General features: G+C 43.2%; 1 protein-coding gene across 1 annotated transcript; it reads left to right on the plus strand.

Moving 5' to 3' along the window:
• The first annotated feature begins 694 nt into the window (after positions 1-694).
• Positions 695-15,178, plus strand: SMU1 (SMU1 DNA replication regulator and spliceosomal factor). Its single transcript, XM_075526825.1, has 12 exons — positions 695-836; positions 1,163-1,373; positions 1,479-1,631; positions 2,193-2,303; positions 3,214-3,342; positions 4,624-4,743; positions 5,156-5,272; positions 5,476-5,603; positions 10,060-10,186; positions 11,499-11,666; positions 11,962-12,114; positions 12,765-15,178. Exons 1-12 carry the CDS (start codon positions 811-813, stop codon positions 12,861-12,863), a joined length of 1,542 nt encoding a protein of 513 aa, XP_075382940.1. The 5' UTR covers positions 695-810; the 3' UTR covers positions 12,864-15,178.
• Positions 15,179-21,489: the final 6,311 nt, after the last annotated feature.

Below are 21,489 nucleotides of genomic sequence, written 5' to 3' on the forward strand. Positions count from 1 at the left end.
GAGTTCTGTATTCAAACTGTAAAACACTCAAACAAGGCTTCTGCTGAAGGCGCAGACCATACTTCTAAGACAACACTGGAAAATAACCTGGCACAGTAACTATGCAGGTTAACTCCACTAGTGCTCTTGCCTTGATGTTACGCTTGCTGCGTCACCGAAGCGGCTGTTGTTTCAAGTGCTGCTATTTCGAGGGATAGGAAAATAAAACCAAACCCCTTTCAGTTCCCAGAACTGACAGCCACTCCTGGGAGAATACTGGTCCCAACCTTTTTGATGCTTGTTTTCTCACGTGTTCTCTTGGGTCAGGTCAGCACTGTACTCGGCTCATCAGGAATTCCGCTTCCAGGAAGCCTGCGTTCTGCTTGTGCAACGTCACAGGCCTGCGGCCCGATATTCATTCCAACTTACCTACCTGACGTGTAACAACGAGGACAGGGAGCCTGCGGGGTCTCCCGGCGCTGCCCGGGGCACGGGGCACCAGCTAGGCCCCACCGCGGGCCTGGCGGCACCGGGCGCCCTCACCCTCCTCCCCGGGACCCCCCCCCGTCCGCCGGCCCCAGCAACCCCCGCGGTGACGGCCGCCGCCGCCAGGAGGCGCACGACCCGACCCGCCGCCGTGGGGCGGGGATGTCCCGGTGCGCATGCCCGTCGCCGGCTCTCCGCCCCCTCCGCCCCGTGACGTGAGCGCCGCGTCCGGTAGAAGGGGCGGTGCCAGGCGGCGTGGCGCGGACCGGAAGTAGCGGAGCGCAAGGCCGGAGGTCGCGGTGGAGGCGGAGAAGCGTCGGTCCTGAGCGGTGGCGGCGGCTCAAGATGTCGATCGAAATTGAGTCCTCCGAGTACGTGTGGCGGCGGCGGGGAGGGGCGGCGGTGCCGGTCCCGGTCCCGGCGGCGGTGCCGGTCCCGGCGGCGGGGTGGTGGCGGGAGAGGACGGTGAATCCGGGCCGGCGCGGGAGCCGTTGTGGGGCGGCATGGCCGTGGGGGAGGGTTTGTCCCCAGGGGGACACGATCGGGTGACACGAGGGCGGCCGCCGTCGCGGCGGTGGTGCCCGCTCCGGCGCGGCTGGGCACCCGGGCGGGACGGGGCTGCGGCGGCTGGGGAGGAGTGCGGGGAAGGGGGTAGCCCCTGGGGCTGGTGTGGTGACTGCGCGCCCTTCCCCTGCAGTGTGATCCGGCTGATCATGCAGTACTTGAAGGAAAACAGCCTCCACCGAGCCCTCGCCACCCTTCAGGAGGAAACCACTGTGTCGCTCAACACCGTGGACAGTATTGAGAGCTTTGTGGCTGACATCAACAGCGGGCATTGGGACACGGTGCTGCAAGCCATACAGTCGCTGAAGCTGCCCGACAAGACCCTCATTGACCTCTACGAGCAGGTGAGCGAGTGCAGGCTGTGTACGGGCTTTTCTGGTCTGGGTGGAAGCTCCTCTGGAGTTTTCTGCTTGCTCTTTGCTGATCCACGTGTTTGTCTCTTGATGCAGGTTGTGCTGGAGTTGATTGAGCTCCGGGAACTAGGTGCTGCCAGGTCTCTCCTGAGACAAACAGATCCCATGATCATGCTAAAGCAAACTCAGCCAGAGCGGTACATTCACCTCGAAAACCTTCTGGCCAGATCTTACTTTGATCCTCGTGAGGTATGTTACGCTCTTCCTAGGGACCTCACAATGCTATCTTGCTTGACCCCTCCCTAGCATCGGTCCAAGTTGCTAACGGCTTATGACATCTTTTCTTTTCCTTTCTGGGAGTGAGAGCATGCAGCTTCCCAGTTTGATGATTTTATACGTTTTATGGAGTGTTTGGGAAATGATGTGTAACACTTGATCGTGAGGCAGCAGAGCAGTGGTTTTGAAGTATACTCCAGGTGGGAGGTTGGGGATTTATACCTGTATCCTGCCACAGGATTACATCTGTTTCTTGCTTTTCCTGTCTTATATATGCAGAAGAAAGGGTACATTTTGTAAATAAAATTGCTGTTGTATAACAACGATAATAGCAAGGCATTATTTCTGACTGATTATGTCAGGCATTTTTAGTGAAAGCATGTCCCAAATGTTTCAAGGGTTGGTGTTAAAGAGAAGGGCTGTTTTGGAGGCCTAACAGAAAATTCATCTGGAAGGGGCTTCAATTCAGAGCAATGAATGTTTTTACAGAAAACAGTTTCGACGAATCACTTAATAAAAATAACTTCTCTCTAGGCATACCCAGACGGAAGTAGCAAAGAGAAGCGGAGAGCTGCTATTGCACAAGCTTTAGCTGGAGAAGTCAGCGTGGTACCTCCATCTCGTCTTATGGCGTTGCTGGGGCAGGTAATTCTTGAAAAATATTTTAGTACATATGTCAGTTTCTTTGCCACATGCAACTAACTGTGACATAGTTGATTCTCCAACTCCATAAAAGTAAATCTTAAATATTGCACAGTTACGTATGGTACAGTTAAAAATGATGTTTTCTCCATGTGGCAAGGATTTAGTGGTTGTAGGAAAAGTCAGCGCTCCAGCGGTAGATTTCTTCCTATAGAATAAATACTCGGCGCATAGAGAAGATTATTTTCAAAGTACATACTAACACACAGTTTCCGTTACTGTACTTACAACTGTTTTTTGATTCTCAGAATGTATTCATTGATACTCTATGCAGACAGTCTTTTATGTATTTTGCTGTTTTATGGCTTACACCTCACCTTTTAAGCTTCTAAGTATGCCAAATACATTCTCTCGGCATAACACGTGTGTCCTGTGACTGAAGGCAGCTCTCTGCTGAAGGGGTTGTCTAAGGTTCTGTCTTTTGAATGAAGTTCACTTGTGCCTTCCAAGAAAGCTTATGTATAATTTTTAATTTTAAGGTATGCAGTTCTAGGCAAATAAACAACAGGTTGGGTAATTTAAATTAATGCAAAATTGAACTCACACTGCGTATGTACGTACTGTATACTGCGTACTGAAGGTAGAACAAGAAGGGTGGGCCTGAGTCATTCTCACTTGCAAAAATCATTTTGGGGTAATGTTCTGTTTGTCGTCATGAGTTAGGAAGCATAATCTAATAAGTCTTGTTTCAAGTAATTGTTTGCAGTGTATGCATCTCAAACATACAGTAGAGGTGTACAATTTGTAAGGGTACGAGAAACTGTTGCTGTATTGTGTTAATTAGAAGCAAGTTTTGATGAGGAAGATGTATGTTAACCAATACCTAACTGTATGGCTTTCTACTCCTCAAAAGGCACTGAAATGGCAGCAACATCAGGGCCTGCTTCCTCCTGGTATGACAATCGACTTGTTCAGAGGCAAAGCAGCTGTGAAAGACGTAGAAGAAGAAAAGTTCCCCACACAGCTGAGCAGACATATTAAGGTGATGTTTTGTTTGCTTTTATGTGTGTTACTGCTGCTTGTTCCTTCCTGGGCTTTATGTTGGGAGACAGAGTAAACCGTCTGAATTCTTCTGTTCTCTTTTTTTTCGTAAGTCATCCCCCCCTGCCCCGTTGTTTTTTTTTTTTAACAACTTCTCCATGCTTTATCTGATAGGAGACTTTTTATGAGAGCCTGAAATGATGTCCCTTAACAAGATTGGGTGCTCACGCTATCTGTGAATATGATAAATGTATTGTTTCTTTGACTTCACAATTCAGAATCATTCAGTTTTCAGAAGTTGTTTGCTTAGTCCCCTTCTTTATTTGTGCAAGGAAATACTCATGTCTTAAACTTCTGTGCGTGCATATTAGCTTCTGTTGAATCACTTACTGCTACTACATGAACTACTACATAGCAGGTCTGTTAATATGATCAGTATCTCCTTTTTAAGGATTTTACCATACAGATTTCAAAAGAGAAAGAAAACTATGCTGTAATGACGTAGTTGTCTTGCTGCACTCGCAATATGGAATAGGCAGTTTCTGCCTGTGAAGGCTTTCCACCTTCACTAAGCAGTTCTGTACAGTGAGAAGTGTTAGTTCACTGTAGTAACTCTACTAGTTCTCACAATGAACGGAACATAATTTTTTTCGTAACTCATGAGTTGGAACTTGTGATATCAATTTTGTTGTGTTCAGTAGCAGCTTGGTAAAAATGCTTTATTAGAACTTGTTTTGTTTACCAGTACTGATCTTGGATTTTTGTATTGATTAGTGAAAACTTTTTTCTATACTCAGTTGTCATGGTCACTTGTATTTAAAAATTTAAAATTAAAAAATTTAAAAATTGTATATAAAAAATACCAAACATTCTCTGTGAAAATTTCACTGGAGAAACATCATTCCAAGTGAAGCAACTTGAACTACTTCAGGAATTTCTGAAGTCTGCTAGGTATATATGTTGGGTACTGGAAAGGTGTTTGTTAACATACACAATTCACTGCAAAAACAAAAATATTAAGACAACCAACCCAACTGCTGCTGTAAGCTTGGAGTGTTTGATGTAAGTTTCACAGATATTACCAGATCAAAATGAGGGGGTGTTTTGTTTGCTAGTATGTAGGTATTGACAGGTTTTTTTGTACCTTAATATTAAATTTGTGAATGCATACCTCTAGCAAATACTGTATTTTTGCCACCAAAATGAGGCTACAGTTTTGTTTTAATGAGTTGCTTATTTTAAATTGCTTATTAGACTTAATTTATATTCTTCTATAAAACAGTTTGGGCAGAAGTCGCATGTGGAGTGTGCTCGATTTTCCCCAGATGGACAGTATCTGGTTACTGGCTCTGTGGATGGTTTTATTGAAGTATGGAACTTCACTACTGGAAAGATTAGGAAGGTAAGTTGTGCCTTATTTCACATGGATAGTTCATTGGCCAGAGCACCTGGTTTTATTCTTTGAGATTATACTTTATGTTTGTTTTTATTTCTCAAGGGACTGTGAATCTGAAAAGGATGTCTGCTTGGGTGATTCAAATGTCAGTCTGGCATCTTTACGTGGGTTTAATTGTCTGGTTTGTCATAGACTTTCCTCTGCAATAACATGTTTTTTTACCTTTCTGGATCATCATTGTTGCCTCTAAAATGGTTGACAAGAGCACTTCCCTGTTGTTACAAGGCTGGGAGGTCTGCTTGGTGATAACTTCAGTTATATTTTATAACTTAAAATTGTTAGTACTTTTGCACTTTGCCTTAAAATATATTTCACTGAATTCACTATTTTGACTGGTGGATCTTCTGTTTTCATTTAGGATCTGAAGTACCAGGCACAAGATAATTTTATGATGATGGATGATGCAGTGCTGTGCATGTGCTTCAGTAGAGATACAGAAATGCTAGCAACTGGAGCACAAGATGGAAAGATCAAGGTACAAACCTTTTTGTACTGTACGATGGTAGAGGTGGTGACCTGAAAGATTCATTTGCAATTGCAGTAATGTTGCAATTCCATTTAAAAACAAATGAAGTTTAGCATGGCTCAGAAGCAGATACGTATTGGCTCTGATGTTTAAGCTTCTGTGATCTCATAACAAAGTAACCACCTCTACTTCCTTTGCTGTTTCCTCTCCAGGTGTGGAAAATCCAGAGTGGTCAGTGTCTGAGAAGATTTGAACGAGCACACAGTAAAGGTGTTACGTGCCTCAGTTTCTCTAAGGACAGCAGCCAAATTCTTAGTGCTTCTTTTGATCAGACAATCAGGTAAATAAACTGAGAATGTGCAGGAGAAAACAAAACAATTTTCACATTAAGCAGTTAAAACTTTTGAATATAGATTTACTTGACCTGGGATTTGATCCTTTGCATTACGTTTTAATACTAATTGGAGAGCATGACTGCTGAGGGTTGGAGAGGAACAGTTTGAAAGTTTGACCTTTCACCTTGCTTAACTTGCATTATTCCAGGGCTAGGGGCCGAGTACTTCTGCTCTATTGTCATTTACATTGACCTTGCACGTTTTCTTTCTGGGAGACTCCTAGCTTAAGAAACAGGTGTGTCAACCTTCAAAAACCAACCTTTTTTATAATAAGCTTAGGATAAAAAAGATCTGTGGATAGCAGGATGATATTTTTTTAAACAGCCTAATCATACTCATTAGCTTTAATAGATGACATGACAGTATTTGGTTCCATCCAGTTTATTTTCCTTGTGAAGCACTATCATGGGCTCTTATTTTTCTACTATCTAAAGAAATCTCTGAGAGCAGCTTTAAGTATTTTGATGCATCTTCTCTGCTTCCTCCTGATAGTTGCTGAATAGAGCAAAATTTCCAAAAGTCCGAAAGTTCTTGGGAATCTCAATTAGCAATAGTCGTCGCTCTCCCATGGGCTTGAATGAGGGTCTGTGTGTCCCTGTGAGCTGCATGTGAGTGAGAGGAGAGAAGGAGCATCCCTACACATTCAGGGATGATCACTTTGCATCGTGTTGCTGTTCCCTAAGTCATGCATTACCAGCCCTTACCATAAAGGGGTTCTTGTCCCAGCTCATACCCTGAATTCATCTCTGTAGTCCCAGCCCCCAGATCCACCCCTCTATCTCTCTTGGATCCAGAGAACTCTCTTTAGAGTGGGAACAAGAGGAAGAAGGACCCAAAGAAAATATTTGGCATTTGGGCATCTATTCTTCCCAGTCTGACATGGAATACTAGAGATCCAACCCTGGAAGACAGCCAGACTGATGGACCCTGAGAGCTTCAAGAATGGGAGTTGCAATTTGTATCTGGAAATGGCAGTACAGCCTTTCCTGTGCTTTAGGGTGCTGTTTTGTGATGTGAGTGTCTCTTCAGATGTACATGGTGTATAAAGGAAGGCTGAGAGAGCTGGGCCTGATCAGCGTGGAAAAAGAAGGCTGAGAAGGGACCTAGTTGCCTCATCTAGAGGTAGTCATAGATAAGACAATGCCAGACTCTTCTCACGTGCACAGCTCCTACAAGAGACAACCTCCAGGAAGTGAAATTCTGATTGTATTATAAGAAAAAGCTTTTTTTTTTTTTTTCCCCCTTGAGAAAGAAGCAGTGCTTGGACAATGCTGAGAGAGTTGGGTCAGGCTAGGGGGAGATCTCAACCCTTGAAGAATTTCAAAGCTAAATTGAACAAGACATGAGTGACTTTAAAGTTGCCATTGCTTTGAGGAGAGCAGTGGAATAGAGGTCTTCTGAAGTCTCTTCCAGCCTAAGTTATTCTGTGATTCTCTGACATGTACCGCTGTTTTGGAATCTGTTAGTGAAAAATCATGTGGCCAGATGGTTTATACATTTATGCTGGCAAGAGAAAAAAACTTCTTTCAGTGATGAAAAAGCGCCATAGAGACAGGATTATTTTTCTCTTCGCTCCCAAAAGGCAATTGCCACTTCTCCAGGCTGTCTCTGCAGTTCTGCTTTTGGGCATGGGAATTCTTTCTGTTTGTCATGCAAACCATCCTTTGCTGTGTAGCACCAGTACTATGTTGGGATATGAGCTGTGGGTTTTTCTAAACAATCTGTGTAGTTCAATTTCCCAATGTCTGTGGCATTCCTTTTGGGCAGTGAAACTGTTCATGATGTTGAAGACCCATAGGCTGAGATCTTGTGAACCCAAGAATGGGAGTTGAGTCTTTCTACAAACTTTGGAGTTGCTTTAGTACGCAATGCAGTTAGTGTAGTTTAGCAAGTTGATAGTGTGTCAGCTCAGTTACAGTGGTTGGATATGAGGTCTGTCTGCAGAAAATCCAACGAAGTACATCCCTCTTAGTGTGGCTGGGCTAAACTGAACAGACTTGGCATTACCTGACACTTTCCACGGCTAACACTAGCATGCATACAGTTACTGCAGCTTACCTGGTGTGCAGATATTCCATTAAGCAACAACATGATAATGCAATGGATTGTTGTGGGACAGGTATGAAGGTGGTTAGGCTTGCATCTGTGCTCTAAGAAGCTCAAGTGTCTGTGCAACGTGCAACGGCAGACTAGGCGTAAATTATAAAATAGTTTAATTTAGAAAGTACCTCTAGAGGTCTCTAGTCCAGTATGTTTCTCAAAGCACAACCAACCTTTCAGTTAGGACAGCTTGCTCAGGGCCTTGTCCAGCTCAGTTCTCAAAATCTCCATGGGTGGAGACCCCACTGCTTCTCTTGGCATCTGTCCTAGGGCTGTACAAGCCTCTTGGAGAAAATCCTGTTTGGACATAAGGAAAGACATTTTGTTTTGGTTTGGTTTGTTTTTTTTCCTTTGTAACTTGTGCCCTTTGCCTCTTGTCCTTTAGCTGTGCACCTCTGAGAAGAACCTGACTCCATATATTCTGTGAAAACTTGCTAGGTAGTGATGTTAACCACATAGTTACAATTTTTCAGGTGTTTAGTAAGGACTTTAGATGTATTTTTTTTTTTTTTTAAGGATCATTCCAGGGTGGATAAAAGCAAGAATGAAAATTAATTTTAACTTTTAATACTAGCGAATAGTCACAAAAATACTGAAACTCTGTTCTAATCTAAGTTACCAGATGGGCGCAACCTCATCAAACCCTTGTTTCTGCAGCTCTTAGCATCTGGAAAGTGTTGCTTAACACTTGTGTAGTGCAGTAATTTTGATCCTGCACCTATTTGGTGTCTTGTTACTGAGTGGAATTTGCTCACTGCTGGGTAGATTTGGTTTGCCACAAAGCTCTTCTATTGCTACACAGACTCTTTGCTGCAGTTGAAAGCAGCTTATATCAGTTTTGTCTAGTTCACAGTTATTTCTCTTCTTTGGGGTTATTCTCACTTACTTAATAATAATTTGTGTAACTTTTTTGTCTACAAGGAAGATGGCAATTAGATGCTCCTGAACTTTCAGTTCTTTGGGCTGAACACACCCAGCCCTTTCAGCCTCTCCTCATGCATCATGTGGTCTAGCCCTCTGGCCATTTTAGTGGCCCCTTAGTGGGGGCCCAAAACTAGTCCTCCAGAGGTGGCTATGCCTCTGCCAAGTGGGGGGGAACCTTGATCTGCAGACCATGCCTCTCCTAATGCATCTGGTGTGTGGCTGGGTTTCCTCAATGCCACAGCGTGCTGCTGGCTTTCACTTTGCTCTCCCCAAGACCTGCCGGGTCCTTTGCTGCAGACCTCCTCTGCAGCTGGTCAGCCCCCAGTTGATTCCGATGCCTGAGGTGGTTCTGTAACAATCTGTTCTCAGCATCATGAGGTTTCTCTCAGTCCATCTGTCTGGTTTGTCAAGGTTTCCAGCTTCCTCATTTTTCAAAATCGAGTTGCAGGATATGGAACTTGCATTGTGAATCAGATTGATCAGTGCTTGATTACTGTATATATTTTATGTTTAATTGAATGGGATTATGTAATATGTTTAATAGCTTTAGGCTCCTGCCTGTGCTGTAAAACCCAATGGTATCAATGGTACTGCTTTAGATGGAAATGGAGAAATGTGGATCTGGAGGCAACTGCACAGTGAACGCTTTACAAAACATTAATGAGAGATATTAATGTGTTTAAATCCTATATATATGAACTATAGCATAGGCGTTTTAATTGAAACTATGTAAGGTTGGATGTTGAATCAAGTACAGCAAGCCTCGAATGGAATAAGGAATTTCATTCTCAAGGCTTCAGACTGCTATTTCTGTAGCCAGTAGGTACTACAATTTAAGGCTGATACAGATTAGCAGTATAATTTCCTTCTAGGTGACTGAGCTCTGTGCAACTCTTTGCAGAGTTGCACAGTAAGAGGCAATGGCAACAGCTCCAAAAGATAAAAATTCTGGCTGGGTGTAAGGAAATAATTTTTCTTAACTGGATAAGACCTTGGTCAAGGCCCTGAGCAAGCTGACCTGACTTAAAGTTGAGGAGTCTGTTGGACTAGAGACTTCCAGACTTAATTCTGTAACTTTTGTTTTGTCTTCATAGTATCATAGTTTGCCTTTTCATAGCCCTGTCTTCTGATATGTACAGTGTATATTACATACAAGTCCTTGAGGCTGAAGGTTGATGGTATTTCCCCAAGCTTTTCACAGGAACACATAATGTTTTTGATGAAAGGGGCTTGTGATAAAGACAGATGGCTTGTGGATTTTTGGCACTTTTTACTGTTGCCTATCAAAGGTATCTCAGATTTAAAATACGGTGAAGCCAGAGGGTGGTTCAGACTACCTCAGTTTCTCACCCAGTTGTGACTTCTCTTGTGTGACAGGATTCATGGTTTAAAATCTGGGAAAACTTTAAAGGAATTCCGTGGTCATTCTTCCTTCGTCAATGAAGCTACTTTTACCCAGGACGGCCACTATATTATCAGCGCATCCTCTGATGGCACAGTGAAGGTAAGAGCATTTATTCTTTGTAAATAACATATTCAGACTCTTTGCATGTTGTGGCTGATTTGTTGTAACTGTTGCAGACATTGGAGAAAGACTTGGGGTTGTCTGTAATAATAAGTCTTTCTGCTTGTGACCTTTGCTGTAGATTGGTGTAAGTGAGAGCTGATGAAGTTTCATACTGTGCACACAGACTGCTGCAGAGCATGTTTCTGCTGTATTTATCAAAGGAGGACATAAGTGCAGTACTTACCTGCCTGTTCCTGCTTTATTCTAGAAATAGAATTGACTATGACACCTCTTGTTCTAGAATGTGGGGATTCCCTTGTCTGAAATAATGGCGTTTTCTTACTTACTGTGTTGGACACCTGTTTATTTCTTGGTGCTTAGGAGTCCCTTTCTGGGCAAGCTAGGTAATCTAGCATTAATGAAACTGATTGTAAAAGTGATAGTTTTGGCTTCTAGCCTCAGCAAAGCATGGAACTACTCAGCGTGTAGTAGTGACGAGGAGTAAAGCATTGTTGTGTACAGGGCATTACTGACTAATAATAAATAAATAAATGAATATAGAAACAGCTACGTTAAGTAGGGCATCGATGCAGTGCAGGGGGGGGCGGCGGGTAAACAGATCCAGTTTATAGATGTGGCCTAGGAGAGCGTCATAGATTTTGCTCATATTAAATGGGGTGTTACTTCAAACTTGCACTCCTTGCTAGACTGCCTCAATCATGGGAATAGCATAAGAAGGTGGTATCTTTCATTTTGATCGTACTAGTATGTAAACAGCAAACGTATTCCACAGATGGTGAGTTACATTTTACGTTAAATATTAAACAAGCAGTTCCATTTCCTGTTTCTAAACAGCTAGAACAGCCTGGTGTTGAGCCTGAAGCAGCTCTAAGCTGGGACATCTTTCACCAATATCAGTGAGGCTTTGCTTTTTCAGTGACTTTCATGTCTGTCTTATGTAAGGCAAATTGCATGTGCAGAGGCTGCATGTATATTCACAGATACCAGATAAAACCAGAAAACAAGTCTGGACTCACCCCTCAGAGAATATGCTTAGTGAAAGGGAGCCAGGCTGAATTTGGATAATGGAAATTCACTTTCAGTTCAGTTGTAGTGAAATCATTTATGGTGTCCACACATCAAAGTAGATGTGATAATTTTTTTTTTTAAATCGGCTGTAAACTACAATTTTTGGAATTCATATTTTCCTTCAGGAGCCTTAAAAAATCTGAATGCTGTATCCTGAATCAGCTTATTTTTGTTTAATTTTTTTAAAGCTAATTGGTTTTACATTTATTTTTCATACTAGGTTTGGAATGTGAAGACGACGGAGTGCTCAAACACCTTCAAATCTCTTGGCAGTACTGCTGGGACAGACATTACTGTGAACAGTGTCATTCTGCTGCCTAAAAACCCAGAACACTTCGTTGTTTGCAACAGATCGAATACAGTCGTCATTATGAATATGCAAGGACAAGTATGTGATCTTACTGGTGTCCTTTCAAGTCTGTCTATCTCAGTCATTTTAAGAATGCTAAAACCCTAGCTAATAACCTAGCCTTGGGTTAAACCTGATTTCTCCAGTTTGCTTTCATGACAAGCTATTCTGTACCCAGGTTATAGAACAGCTTGAGTTGCATAAAGTTATTGCAGCTATGGAGACCCTGTGTTCTAAACAGACCTAGTACTGCCCAAGTATTTTTGCCCTGGACATAGTAATGATGTGCTGTGGTTTAATCCTGCCCAATATTTTTGGGGGGGTATCTTTACAGATTGTGAGAAGCTTTAGCTCCGGTAAGAGAGAAGGTGGTGACTTTGTCTGCTGTGCGCTTTCACCTCGTGGTGAATGGATCTACTGTGTTGGTGAAGATTTTGTGCTCTATTGCTTTAGCACAGTGACTGGCAAGCTGGAGAGAACTCTGACTGTAAGTTCTTAGTTTTGAGCTTTTGCAGACTTCTAAACACAAGGATGATCTAAAGGTTCGTTATTTATGAAGTCCATAAGGAGAAGTCTCGTATCAAGGAATCTTTCACCTCTAGCAGCCGCGATTGGTAACAAACTCATTCCAGAACACTTGGCTGTAGAATGTCTTTAGGTTTTTTTAGAACCATTTTACTTTTAAAAGTTACGAAAATTCTTACCCACCGAGCCAGAGTGAATTGGTTCAAGCTTATTTGAACTAGACCATGTCTTGACCTGGGCTCTGGCTGATAGAGAATCTGACCAAGCTGTCACATTTAAAGCTGTCAGGCTTAAACTTGCCTTGGATTAAACTAAAGAGGGATACCAGCTTGAATGTCTAAATTTAACAGGGAACACTTAGATGTCATGGATTTTGGTGTATGTAAACTTTCACTGAACCTTCCCTTGCCCAACAAAAAGTACCTGCTATTACAAAAATTCTTTGCAACTGGAACTTAATATTGGGGGGGGGGGTATGTTCTGCTTTTGCTGTATGCACAAAGCATGTTAAACCTCAGTCCAGCTTTCCTCTAGTTCTCATTTGAACATAATATTTGGTGTGAATCTGCTAAAGGAAGAATATCCTGATGCATCTTTCTGCTTATTCTCTAGGTTCATGAAAAGGATGTCATTGGCATTGCTCATCACCCCCACCAGAACCTGATTGCCACTTACAGTGAGGATGGCCTCCTCAAGCTCTGGAAGCCATAGCTCTATTTTACAATGAGCTATGAAGTGTGCCTGTTAGGTGCAGGCTATTGATGTTTGTGCTTTAACAAGGTCTAATGCTCAATTTTCAGTTCCAGTTTCCAGAGAATGACTTTTTTACTTCTTGGTCTAAAGTTAGGTAGATTGATACTTAAATATAGCATCAGTTAATTTCAAATACTCTTATTTTTACCAGAGTAGCTGAAGCAACTTCAGTGAGAGTGTTTTTTCTGTCTCCTGAAGTCTGTACCCTTCCTACAGTGTTTATAAAGTTGAATGAGCTAGGAACTATACACACTTACATGTCGTTGCTGACTTCCTAGAATACAGTAAAATGTTTTCTTATTTGCGTGAAGCTTGTGGAATAGGAAAGCTGTCTCTTCTCCGCTGCTGAAACAAAGGCACAGTTTTCCTGGAATGCAGATGAAGCTACTCTGTCCTCAGCTTGAAGGCAGAAGCTTTTCTAGTCCAGCGGGTTTTGCTGTGTTCAATTTTCACTATAGTTTTTCCAGTTATTAAGTAGTGTCACACAGCTTCCTCGGAACGAAACTCTTGTTCCCCATCTCGCAGCACTTCCTGCTAAAAACCTGCCTAATGTGGCAGTGAGAGGTAGTTGTTTTTTTGGGGGATTTTTTGTTTGTTTGTTTGGTTTTGTGGGTTTTTTTGTTTGGTTGGTTTTGGTGTTTTTGTTTGTTTTTGTTTTTTTTATTTTGTTTTACTTCACTTCCAGGCTAAAAGGAATTATTACCTGGGCCCTCTTCCTATAAGTGCATAATGTCTTCAGTCCAGCTTTAACTGAAGCAGGCCTCAGGGGATCAATATTTTAAAACGTGCAAAAGCAGGTTTATGTAGGCCAAGTTCGTAGTGCTGTGATGCTGCACATGCTGCAGTTGTTTTGTTTTTTTACAGTTTACTCAGTTTAGCTTCCTATTTTCCCAAAAGGGCATGGCATACTTAAGCTTTAAATAATTATTTATAAGATTTTTTTTAAATTTCATATACCTGTGGACCTAGTTAAGGTGATACTTAGGTCCCACACTATGATAAAAAGAAACTTCCAGGCTCTTCATTTTGGAGCAGATGATGATTCTGTTTGAGATCCTCACTAATGCACACTGTTGTGAATGTACACCAGAATCTTCTGAAGTCTGACCATAGTTTTTCTAGGATGCAGCAAAAAATGAGGTTTTGTCTGTAATGATGAGACAAACGCATGCAGATTTGAATCTGCCACACTGTTTCCTGTCCTCATCTCTTGTGGAATGCTTTCCTGCCACAGTAATTTTTCAAACAGTAATAACTTCTCTTTGACTTAATAAATTAGTTCCAATTTGTATCACCTCACAGTTTTTTTTTCAGCTGGAGGGCTTGATCCTAATGCAAGTATTGGTTGTCAACTGGTGACTGACGTCCTTCAGCACTGACCGGTGCACTTGATTGGTCTATGTCCATATTGGTATAAGGAAATGCAGAAAAATTTCAGCTTAATTTCCCACATAGCATTGCTTGTTCACTACAACTGTAGCGTTTAGTTCTATGTTTAGCTGTAGTGTTTTAAATCCTAAGTTGTTTTTTAGATATGGCAATATCTAAATTCCTTAGAATGCTAAAGAATATCTAAGCTCCTTAGATATGGCAATAAAGTTATTTTTGAAGTAGCAAAAAGTGATTATTTTTCCTGCCTGAAAAGATGCTGGTGTGTCAGAAATATATGACAAGCTCCATTGGCAATTAGTACTTCCAATACAGGAGATCTTGAAAAAATATTTTTAATATTATCTAATGGTTCATTTTGCTTTCAGATTGTACAGAACTGCTAATCCTCAATGTAAACTATATCTTACATTGTTCTTTAAAAGCAAGTAGTTGTGTAGCAAATAACACTGTCAGAATCCTGAATGTTTAAAGATTGAAATACATTCTCTAGCTTAAAAATGTGAGAAAATCTGGCATTTCTTATGCTTTTTATTTAAAAGTTTCAGAGTTTATTGCATCAAATACTCAAGACAGAAAAGCTACATCTACTAATACTTATGAAAGGGCAATGATAAAACTTACTTCCTGGGCTGCAGCTGTAATTTGTAAAATAGCTGGCAGTTGGCACAAAAGTACAATGACAATATTGAAAATGTTACATTTTTTAATGTAAAATGTAATTTTTTTTAAATGCAAATGTTAATTTTTTTAATGTAATCTAGGAAGACATTTTCTCTCTGGAGAATCAGCCAGGTGTTATGCCACTTACCTGCATGTAAGACTTGAACAAGGCAACATCTAGTGATTTAACTAATATTAAATAAAGCATCGTTCACCCGTGGGCCTGGCCTTGCTTTATTCTTGAATTATTTTGCTTGGAGCTGGTGAGTTCCATCATACAGAGAGGAGTGCAAAATGCTTTGTGGGGGGAGCATCATGTAATGAAAGTGCATGCTCCTGTTTCTGAACTGGAGATCAATGAATTTTCAGCCTTGCTCAGGTGGAATCAGCTGCCTGTATGTGCTTCCAGAATGTATGTGGAAGAGCTACTGCCATCTCGGCAATTAATAAGTGAGCTTAGGTTCCTGCACAGTTATGCAAGTGGTGGATGTAACTTTTTTTTTAGTGTTATTGGGGTAATACTTTGTCCAGGTAAGGTGGGCATGTAGATACGAGGTGTCCTGCTCTGATACCACTACCAGCTTGCCCTCCGCAAAGAAAAATCAAACCCTCCCGTGAGTCCTTGTAAGATTTAGAGAGATCAGCTGAAAATGAAGACTTGATCTCAAAAGGAAAAGATCCCTTGTGAATGTCTTACAAAGCAGCCAAATTCTCATGTGGTCTGAGAGACTAGACAATCTCTGTGGGTGCCTGCCAGCCCATGTGAATCTGTGATTCTGCATGTTGCTGAGGATTTTGAACCATGAGCATGGGTGAGGGCCTGTCTCTAATTCGGGGCAGCTTGGTAACACCAGTGTTCAGTCTGAGATAAGAAGAGGAAGAAAATATGTTGCAGAGATTTATAGGAAAGATGATGCTAAAAGTCAGTTATAAACACTCTTCAAGTACAGCTTTTCTTCACTTTCTGCCTAGTGTCTGCATGGGTTTCGGGAGTCCTTTTTAAGCCTGATTACTCCATCTCCAGTGTGGACTCCTGTGTGTGTTCTCTGGATACCTGTAAATAAAGCCTACAACCTCCTGGATCGTGGCAACTTGTGAGAGACAGGCTGAGCAAACTTGGATCTGAATGTCAGGGGGAAAAGCATAGATTTTAGATGAATCCGAAGGAGAAAGGGAGCAAAACGCTTTACTTCAGGAGCAGAGAAGTAATCATATGTGGGAATTCGTTGGCTCCCCATGGAGCAAGATACAAGGAGATGGATGCTGCTGAACTGAAGGGAGCATAACAATTTTACCTATAACAGGTGCTTCTTGCATTATGAAGTGGGGTAATGAAGCCCTCTTCAGTTTCCTTGTGTCCCTGAGCCTATAAAACTGCTCCCTGTGTAGCAACAAATTCTGATATGGGCTCTGCTTTGTTGGGCAGGAAATGGCATTTGCTTGTCTGGGAGCAGGGATGTGCTGCTGCCAACTAGTTAAGCCTTTCCCATCTTCCCAGATTAGAAGCTTTGTAAGCCAAATCAACAACTAAGTGTTCTTTTCAAGTTTTATTTACAGAATGACAGGATGTCTGAGGTTGGAAGGGTTGGAGTCTCCACCACCTCCTTGGGCAACCTGTGCCAATGCTTGGTCACCCTCACAGTAAAAACTGCTCCCTGATGTTCAGAGGGAACCTCCCGTGTTTCAGTCTGTGCCCGTTGCCTTTGGTCCTGTCACTGGGCACCACTGGAAAGAGCCTGGCTCTGTTTCTTTGCACCCTCCCTTCAGGTATTTATATACATTGATGAGATCCCCCCGAGCCTTCTCTTCTCCAGGCTGAACAGTCCCAGCTGTCTCAGCCTTTCCTCATAGGAGAGGTGCTCCAGTCCCTTCAGCATCTTTGTGGCCCTTTGCTGGACTCTCTCCAGTATGTCCGTGTCCCTCTTGCACTGGGGAGCCCCAAACCAGACACAGTACTCCAGGTGTGGCCTCACCAGTGCTGAGTAGAGGGAAAGGGTCACCTCTGTCAATCTACTGGCAACTGGGATACCATTAGCCTTCTTTCCAGAAAGGGCACATCACTGGCTCATATTCAACTTGGTGTCCACCAGGACCCCCAGGTTCCTTCTCTGCCCAGCTGCTTTCCAGCTGGTGCCTGGGGCTGTTTCTCCCCAGGTGCAGGACTTTGCACTTTCCCTTGTTGAACCTCATCAGGTTCCTGTCAGTTCACTTCTCCAGCCTGTCCAGGTCCCTCTGGATGGCAGCACAACCCTCTCTTTTATCAGCTACTTCTCCCAGTTTTGTGTCATCTGCACTCGCTGAGGGTATATGCTGTCCCATTATCCAGGTCATTAGTGGAGATGTTTAACAGGACTGGAGCCAGTACTGACCCCTGGCCACTGACTGCTAGCCACTGGCCTCTGACTAGACTTTGTTCCGCTGGTCACCACCCTCTGGGCCTGGCCATTCAGCCAGTTTTCAATCCACCTCACTGCTCATCCATCCCATACATCAACAGCTTCTCTACGAGGAGCCCATGGGAGACAGTGTCAAAGGCCTTACTGAAGTCCAGGTAGACAATATCCACTGCTCTCCCCTCATCTACCAGGCCAGTCACTTCATCGTAAAAGTTTATCAAGTTGGTCAAGCATGACTTCCCCTTGGTGAAGCCATGCTGACTGCTACTGATGATTTTCTTCTTGTTCATGTGCCTGGAAATGGTTTCCAGGTTTAGCAGCTCCATTGCCTTCCCAGGGACTGTGGTGAGGCTGACAGGCCTTTAGTTCCCTGGATCCTCCTTCTTGGCCTTTTTGAAGACAGAAGTGACATTTGCTTTCCACCAGTCTTTGGACACTTCCCCCAGTAACCATGATTGATCAAAGATTATTGAGAGTGGCCTCGCAATGACATCTGCCAGCTCCCACAGCACTTGTGGGTGCATTCCATCAGGGCCCATGGACTTACATATGTCCAGTTTGCTTGTCTTCCCTGACCTGATCCTCCTCCATCAAGGGTACATCTTCCTTGCTCCAGACTTTCCCCTTGTTCTCTGGGACCTGGGATTCCTGAAGGCTGGTGTTGCTAGTAAGACTGAGGCAAAGAAGGCATTTGGTACCTCAACCTCTTCCACGTCCTGTGTCACCAGGTGCCCCATCTCATTTGGCAACGGGCCCACATTTTCCCTAGCCTTTCCCACCTATGTACTTATAGAAGCCCTTGTTGGCTTTGACATCCCTGACCAGATTCAACTCCAGCTGAGCTTTAGCATTTTGTAACTTCATCCCTGGATGCTTGGACAACGTCTTTGTGTTCCTCCCAACTTACCCATCCTTGCTTACACCCTCTGGATGCTTCCTCTTTGTGTTTGAGTTTGGCCAGGAGTTCCTTGTTCATCCACACAGACGTCCTGGCATTTCTGCCTGACTTCCTATTCACTGGGATGGACTGCTCTTGAGCCTGGAGGAGGTGATCCTGGAATACTAACCAGCTCTCTTGGGTCCCCTCTTCCCTCCAGGACCTTATCCCATGGGATGCTTCTAAGCAGATCTCTGAAGAGGCCAAAGTCTGCCCTCCTGAACTCCAGGGTTGTGAGCTTGTGTTTTTACCTTCCTCCTTCCTCTCAGGATCCTGAACTCCACCATCTCACGGTCACTGCAGCCAAGGCTGCCTTTGGCCTTCACAGTCCCAATAAACCCCTTGGTGAGTACGAAGTCCAGCAGACTACCTCTCCTTGTTGGGTCCTCTATCATTTGGGTTAGGAAGTTCTCATTGATGCACTCCAGGAACCTCCTGGATTGATTATGTCCTGCTGTGTTGTCCTGTCATCAGGGTGGTTGAAGTCCCCCATTCTTTGGGCGCTATAATAGTGCTCATCTTGCCTCCTAAGAAAACACGGAACCTGGCACTTTTTAATCTGTGGTTTTGGAAAAGGACGGCTTAAATCAAACCTTACTTCTCTCACTGTGCCTTATTAATGCTTTGAGCATCAATCAATCACAAATGGAAGCAGGAACATGTCTTCCCAGATGAAGTTGCTAATGAAAAAGTCATAGGGCAAGTTGCTTGCTTGCTTGACCTTGCGTCACACTGCAAGTTCAAAGCAGATTTGGGATCATTGAGTTTACTGTCCTGGGCTGAGCAAACTTCTTCCACTGCTGCTGGGTAGCAGGTAGGGAAACCACAGGGAGGAGAGGACAGTTAGGGCCCTGAAGTCTTACAGGCAGAAGCAAAAATGAGAGCAGGCTCTTAAATGAGTCTGCAGTGGGCGTTCTCAGTTTCACAGCAAACCTGTGGAATAGTGGAGCTGCTAGGTTTCTGGAGAAAAGACAAGTCCTACATGCCCAGCATACAGTGGAAAGAATCATTGTAATAGACAGGACTATAAGCCTGATGATGTGAATTTGGTGTTGTTGAAACTGAAACACTGGAAGGAATTGCAAACATCAACTCAGGCTATGATATGTTGGATTACTATGCTGGTAGTTGTGGAAGCAGCTATCTTGTGCTACTGTATCCTCAATTTCTGCAGCTGTCCATTCAGTTCATTCCCAAAATGGGAAACTGTATTCCACATAGAAGCAACAGGAAGTCAGAAAATAGTGTTTTATTTCATTTTTCAGTGGCACAGAACATGTTTTGCTGCGTGCTGTAGCTGTATGATACCCAGAAAATCACAGGAGAACTAAGTAGCTTGGAAGAGGCCATATGTTGTACTGAATATCCCGCTTGAAGGTCTAAGGGCTGGGTCCTCCTCCTTCCTAGCTCTTGCCTTCATTTGCTAGTGCTTTTTGCTGAAGGCTTACTCTACTGCTGCCTGTGTATTTCTTCGGGACATAGCTTTTATGTCAGTCACTAGCTCATTTCAAAGCAGAATGCTAAAGTGGTGATGTTTCTGCTGCCCTTCCTGCATGAGTAGTAGCATCTTTCCCTGGGCTGCTCTGCCAAGGCTCCTGGAGGCTTCTCGTCAGCCACCCTCCCAGAAGCTAGACCTGGCCCATCCTCTAGACCAGCTATGGTGTCACCAAGCATGAAGCAGAATTGGCCACCCAGGTCTTGAGAGTAAGTCAAGAACAGAAACATTTCTTTGACTGTATTGATGCAGCTATGGGTGTGGTGAAAGAAAAACTAAAGTGTCCCTGGGAAAAAAAGGCTACAGAATGGTTCTTTATATAATACACAGTCACCTGAAGCAAAATAATGTCCTGTTGTCATCCTCAAGGCCCTGCACTAAGCTTGGTCTGCCCTAGCTGTTTTGATCCAGTGGCTCAGGGAAAAAAAGACACAAGGGTTCTTACTGAACTGAAAACAAGTAGCATATTTCAGTGCTGTTTAGGCTCAAGACAGTTGTGCTGGAGTCTCAGCCCTAGCCAGCGGTAGGATCACTTTCTGTTCCTCCCCTTGACTCAGTCAAACTCTCCTACTGATGGAGCAAAGGCTCCTGTTGATCACATTTGTACAGTTCACTGATAAGCTCATTCAAGTAGAATTTGGAAGGACACTTTGCCTACATTAATTTTATTCCTGCCAAGACAAAGAAATAAAAAAAAAATGTAGGTGAAACATGCAGGGGATTGCTATTCTGTAGGTACCTGAAAGGGAACTACATTTGAGGTACAAAACCCATGGCACCAGCTCTCTTTATAAAATGAAACCCTTAACACTTACAAGACCTAGCGATGTTTTCTAAGACTAACAGCTTCCAGATATTCAAGCTATGACACACATACTGTCACGTAGCAGCTATTTCCAGGAAGAAAAACAAGAGTTCTCCTCCTGACACTTTTGCTTCAAAAGCATAAGCTCTGTCCCAAGCCAGATGGTAGAACAAGACTAAACTACCACACTAGAGGTTAAATCTGGACCTGTCTTCTCAGCATATTTTCTGAAAGAAGTTTTTTGCTTCTGTGAATAGCTGTCTAAAAAGAAGGGGGTGGTGTCTTTAAACCAACATCTGGTCTAAGAAAAGAGGCAATGAACAATTTTGTAATTATATTGGAAATGCTTCATCTACAATAATTAGAACATTCATACAGAATTTTCAAGAGTCAGCTTCAAATAATGCACACAATACATTAATTTCAGAACATCCTAGATGCATCAGTTGGTTGTATTCACTGACAGCAACTTTCTCTCCTCTACAGATTCACATACGCCCACCAACAGGGCTGGTACTGCTTTCCATGACACACCACTGAGGGGTATCTGGTTTCAGTAATCAAGGTAGAAGTCAAGCTTCACATGCCAGCAGGCTGACAGATTCCAAACTGCATGTGTGCTGATAAAGCCTGGAGGCTTTTACTCATGCGCAGTAGTGAAGGAAGCTCCTGCAGCAGCCAGGCAACCACTGGCTCTATACGCAGTACGCTGCAGGACAGCAGCCGAACAGTAGTCAGCGATGAACCAAAGCAAGCTTCACATCTAGCTCCAGGGTCAGGATCAAAGCTGGCAGAGGAAGGGACTATTTGACCTTAAGTGCAGTAGCTTCAGAGAGCTTGTGGATGGCATGACTTTAATGGGCCTGTGAAGATTGACCACATCCTTGTCAGCTTCATGT

The sequence above is a fragment of the Mycteria americana genome, chromosome Z (genome assembly GCF_035582795.1).
Source record: "Mycteria americana isolate JAX WOST 10 ecotype Jacksonville Zoo and Gardens chromosome Z, USCA_MyAme_1.0, whole genome shotgun sequence".
Taxonomy (NCBI): domain Eukaryota; kingdom Metazoa; phylum Chordata; class Aves; order Ciconiiformes; family Ciconiidae; genus Mycteria; species Mycteria americana.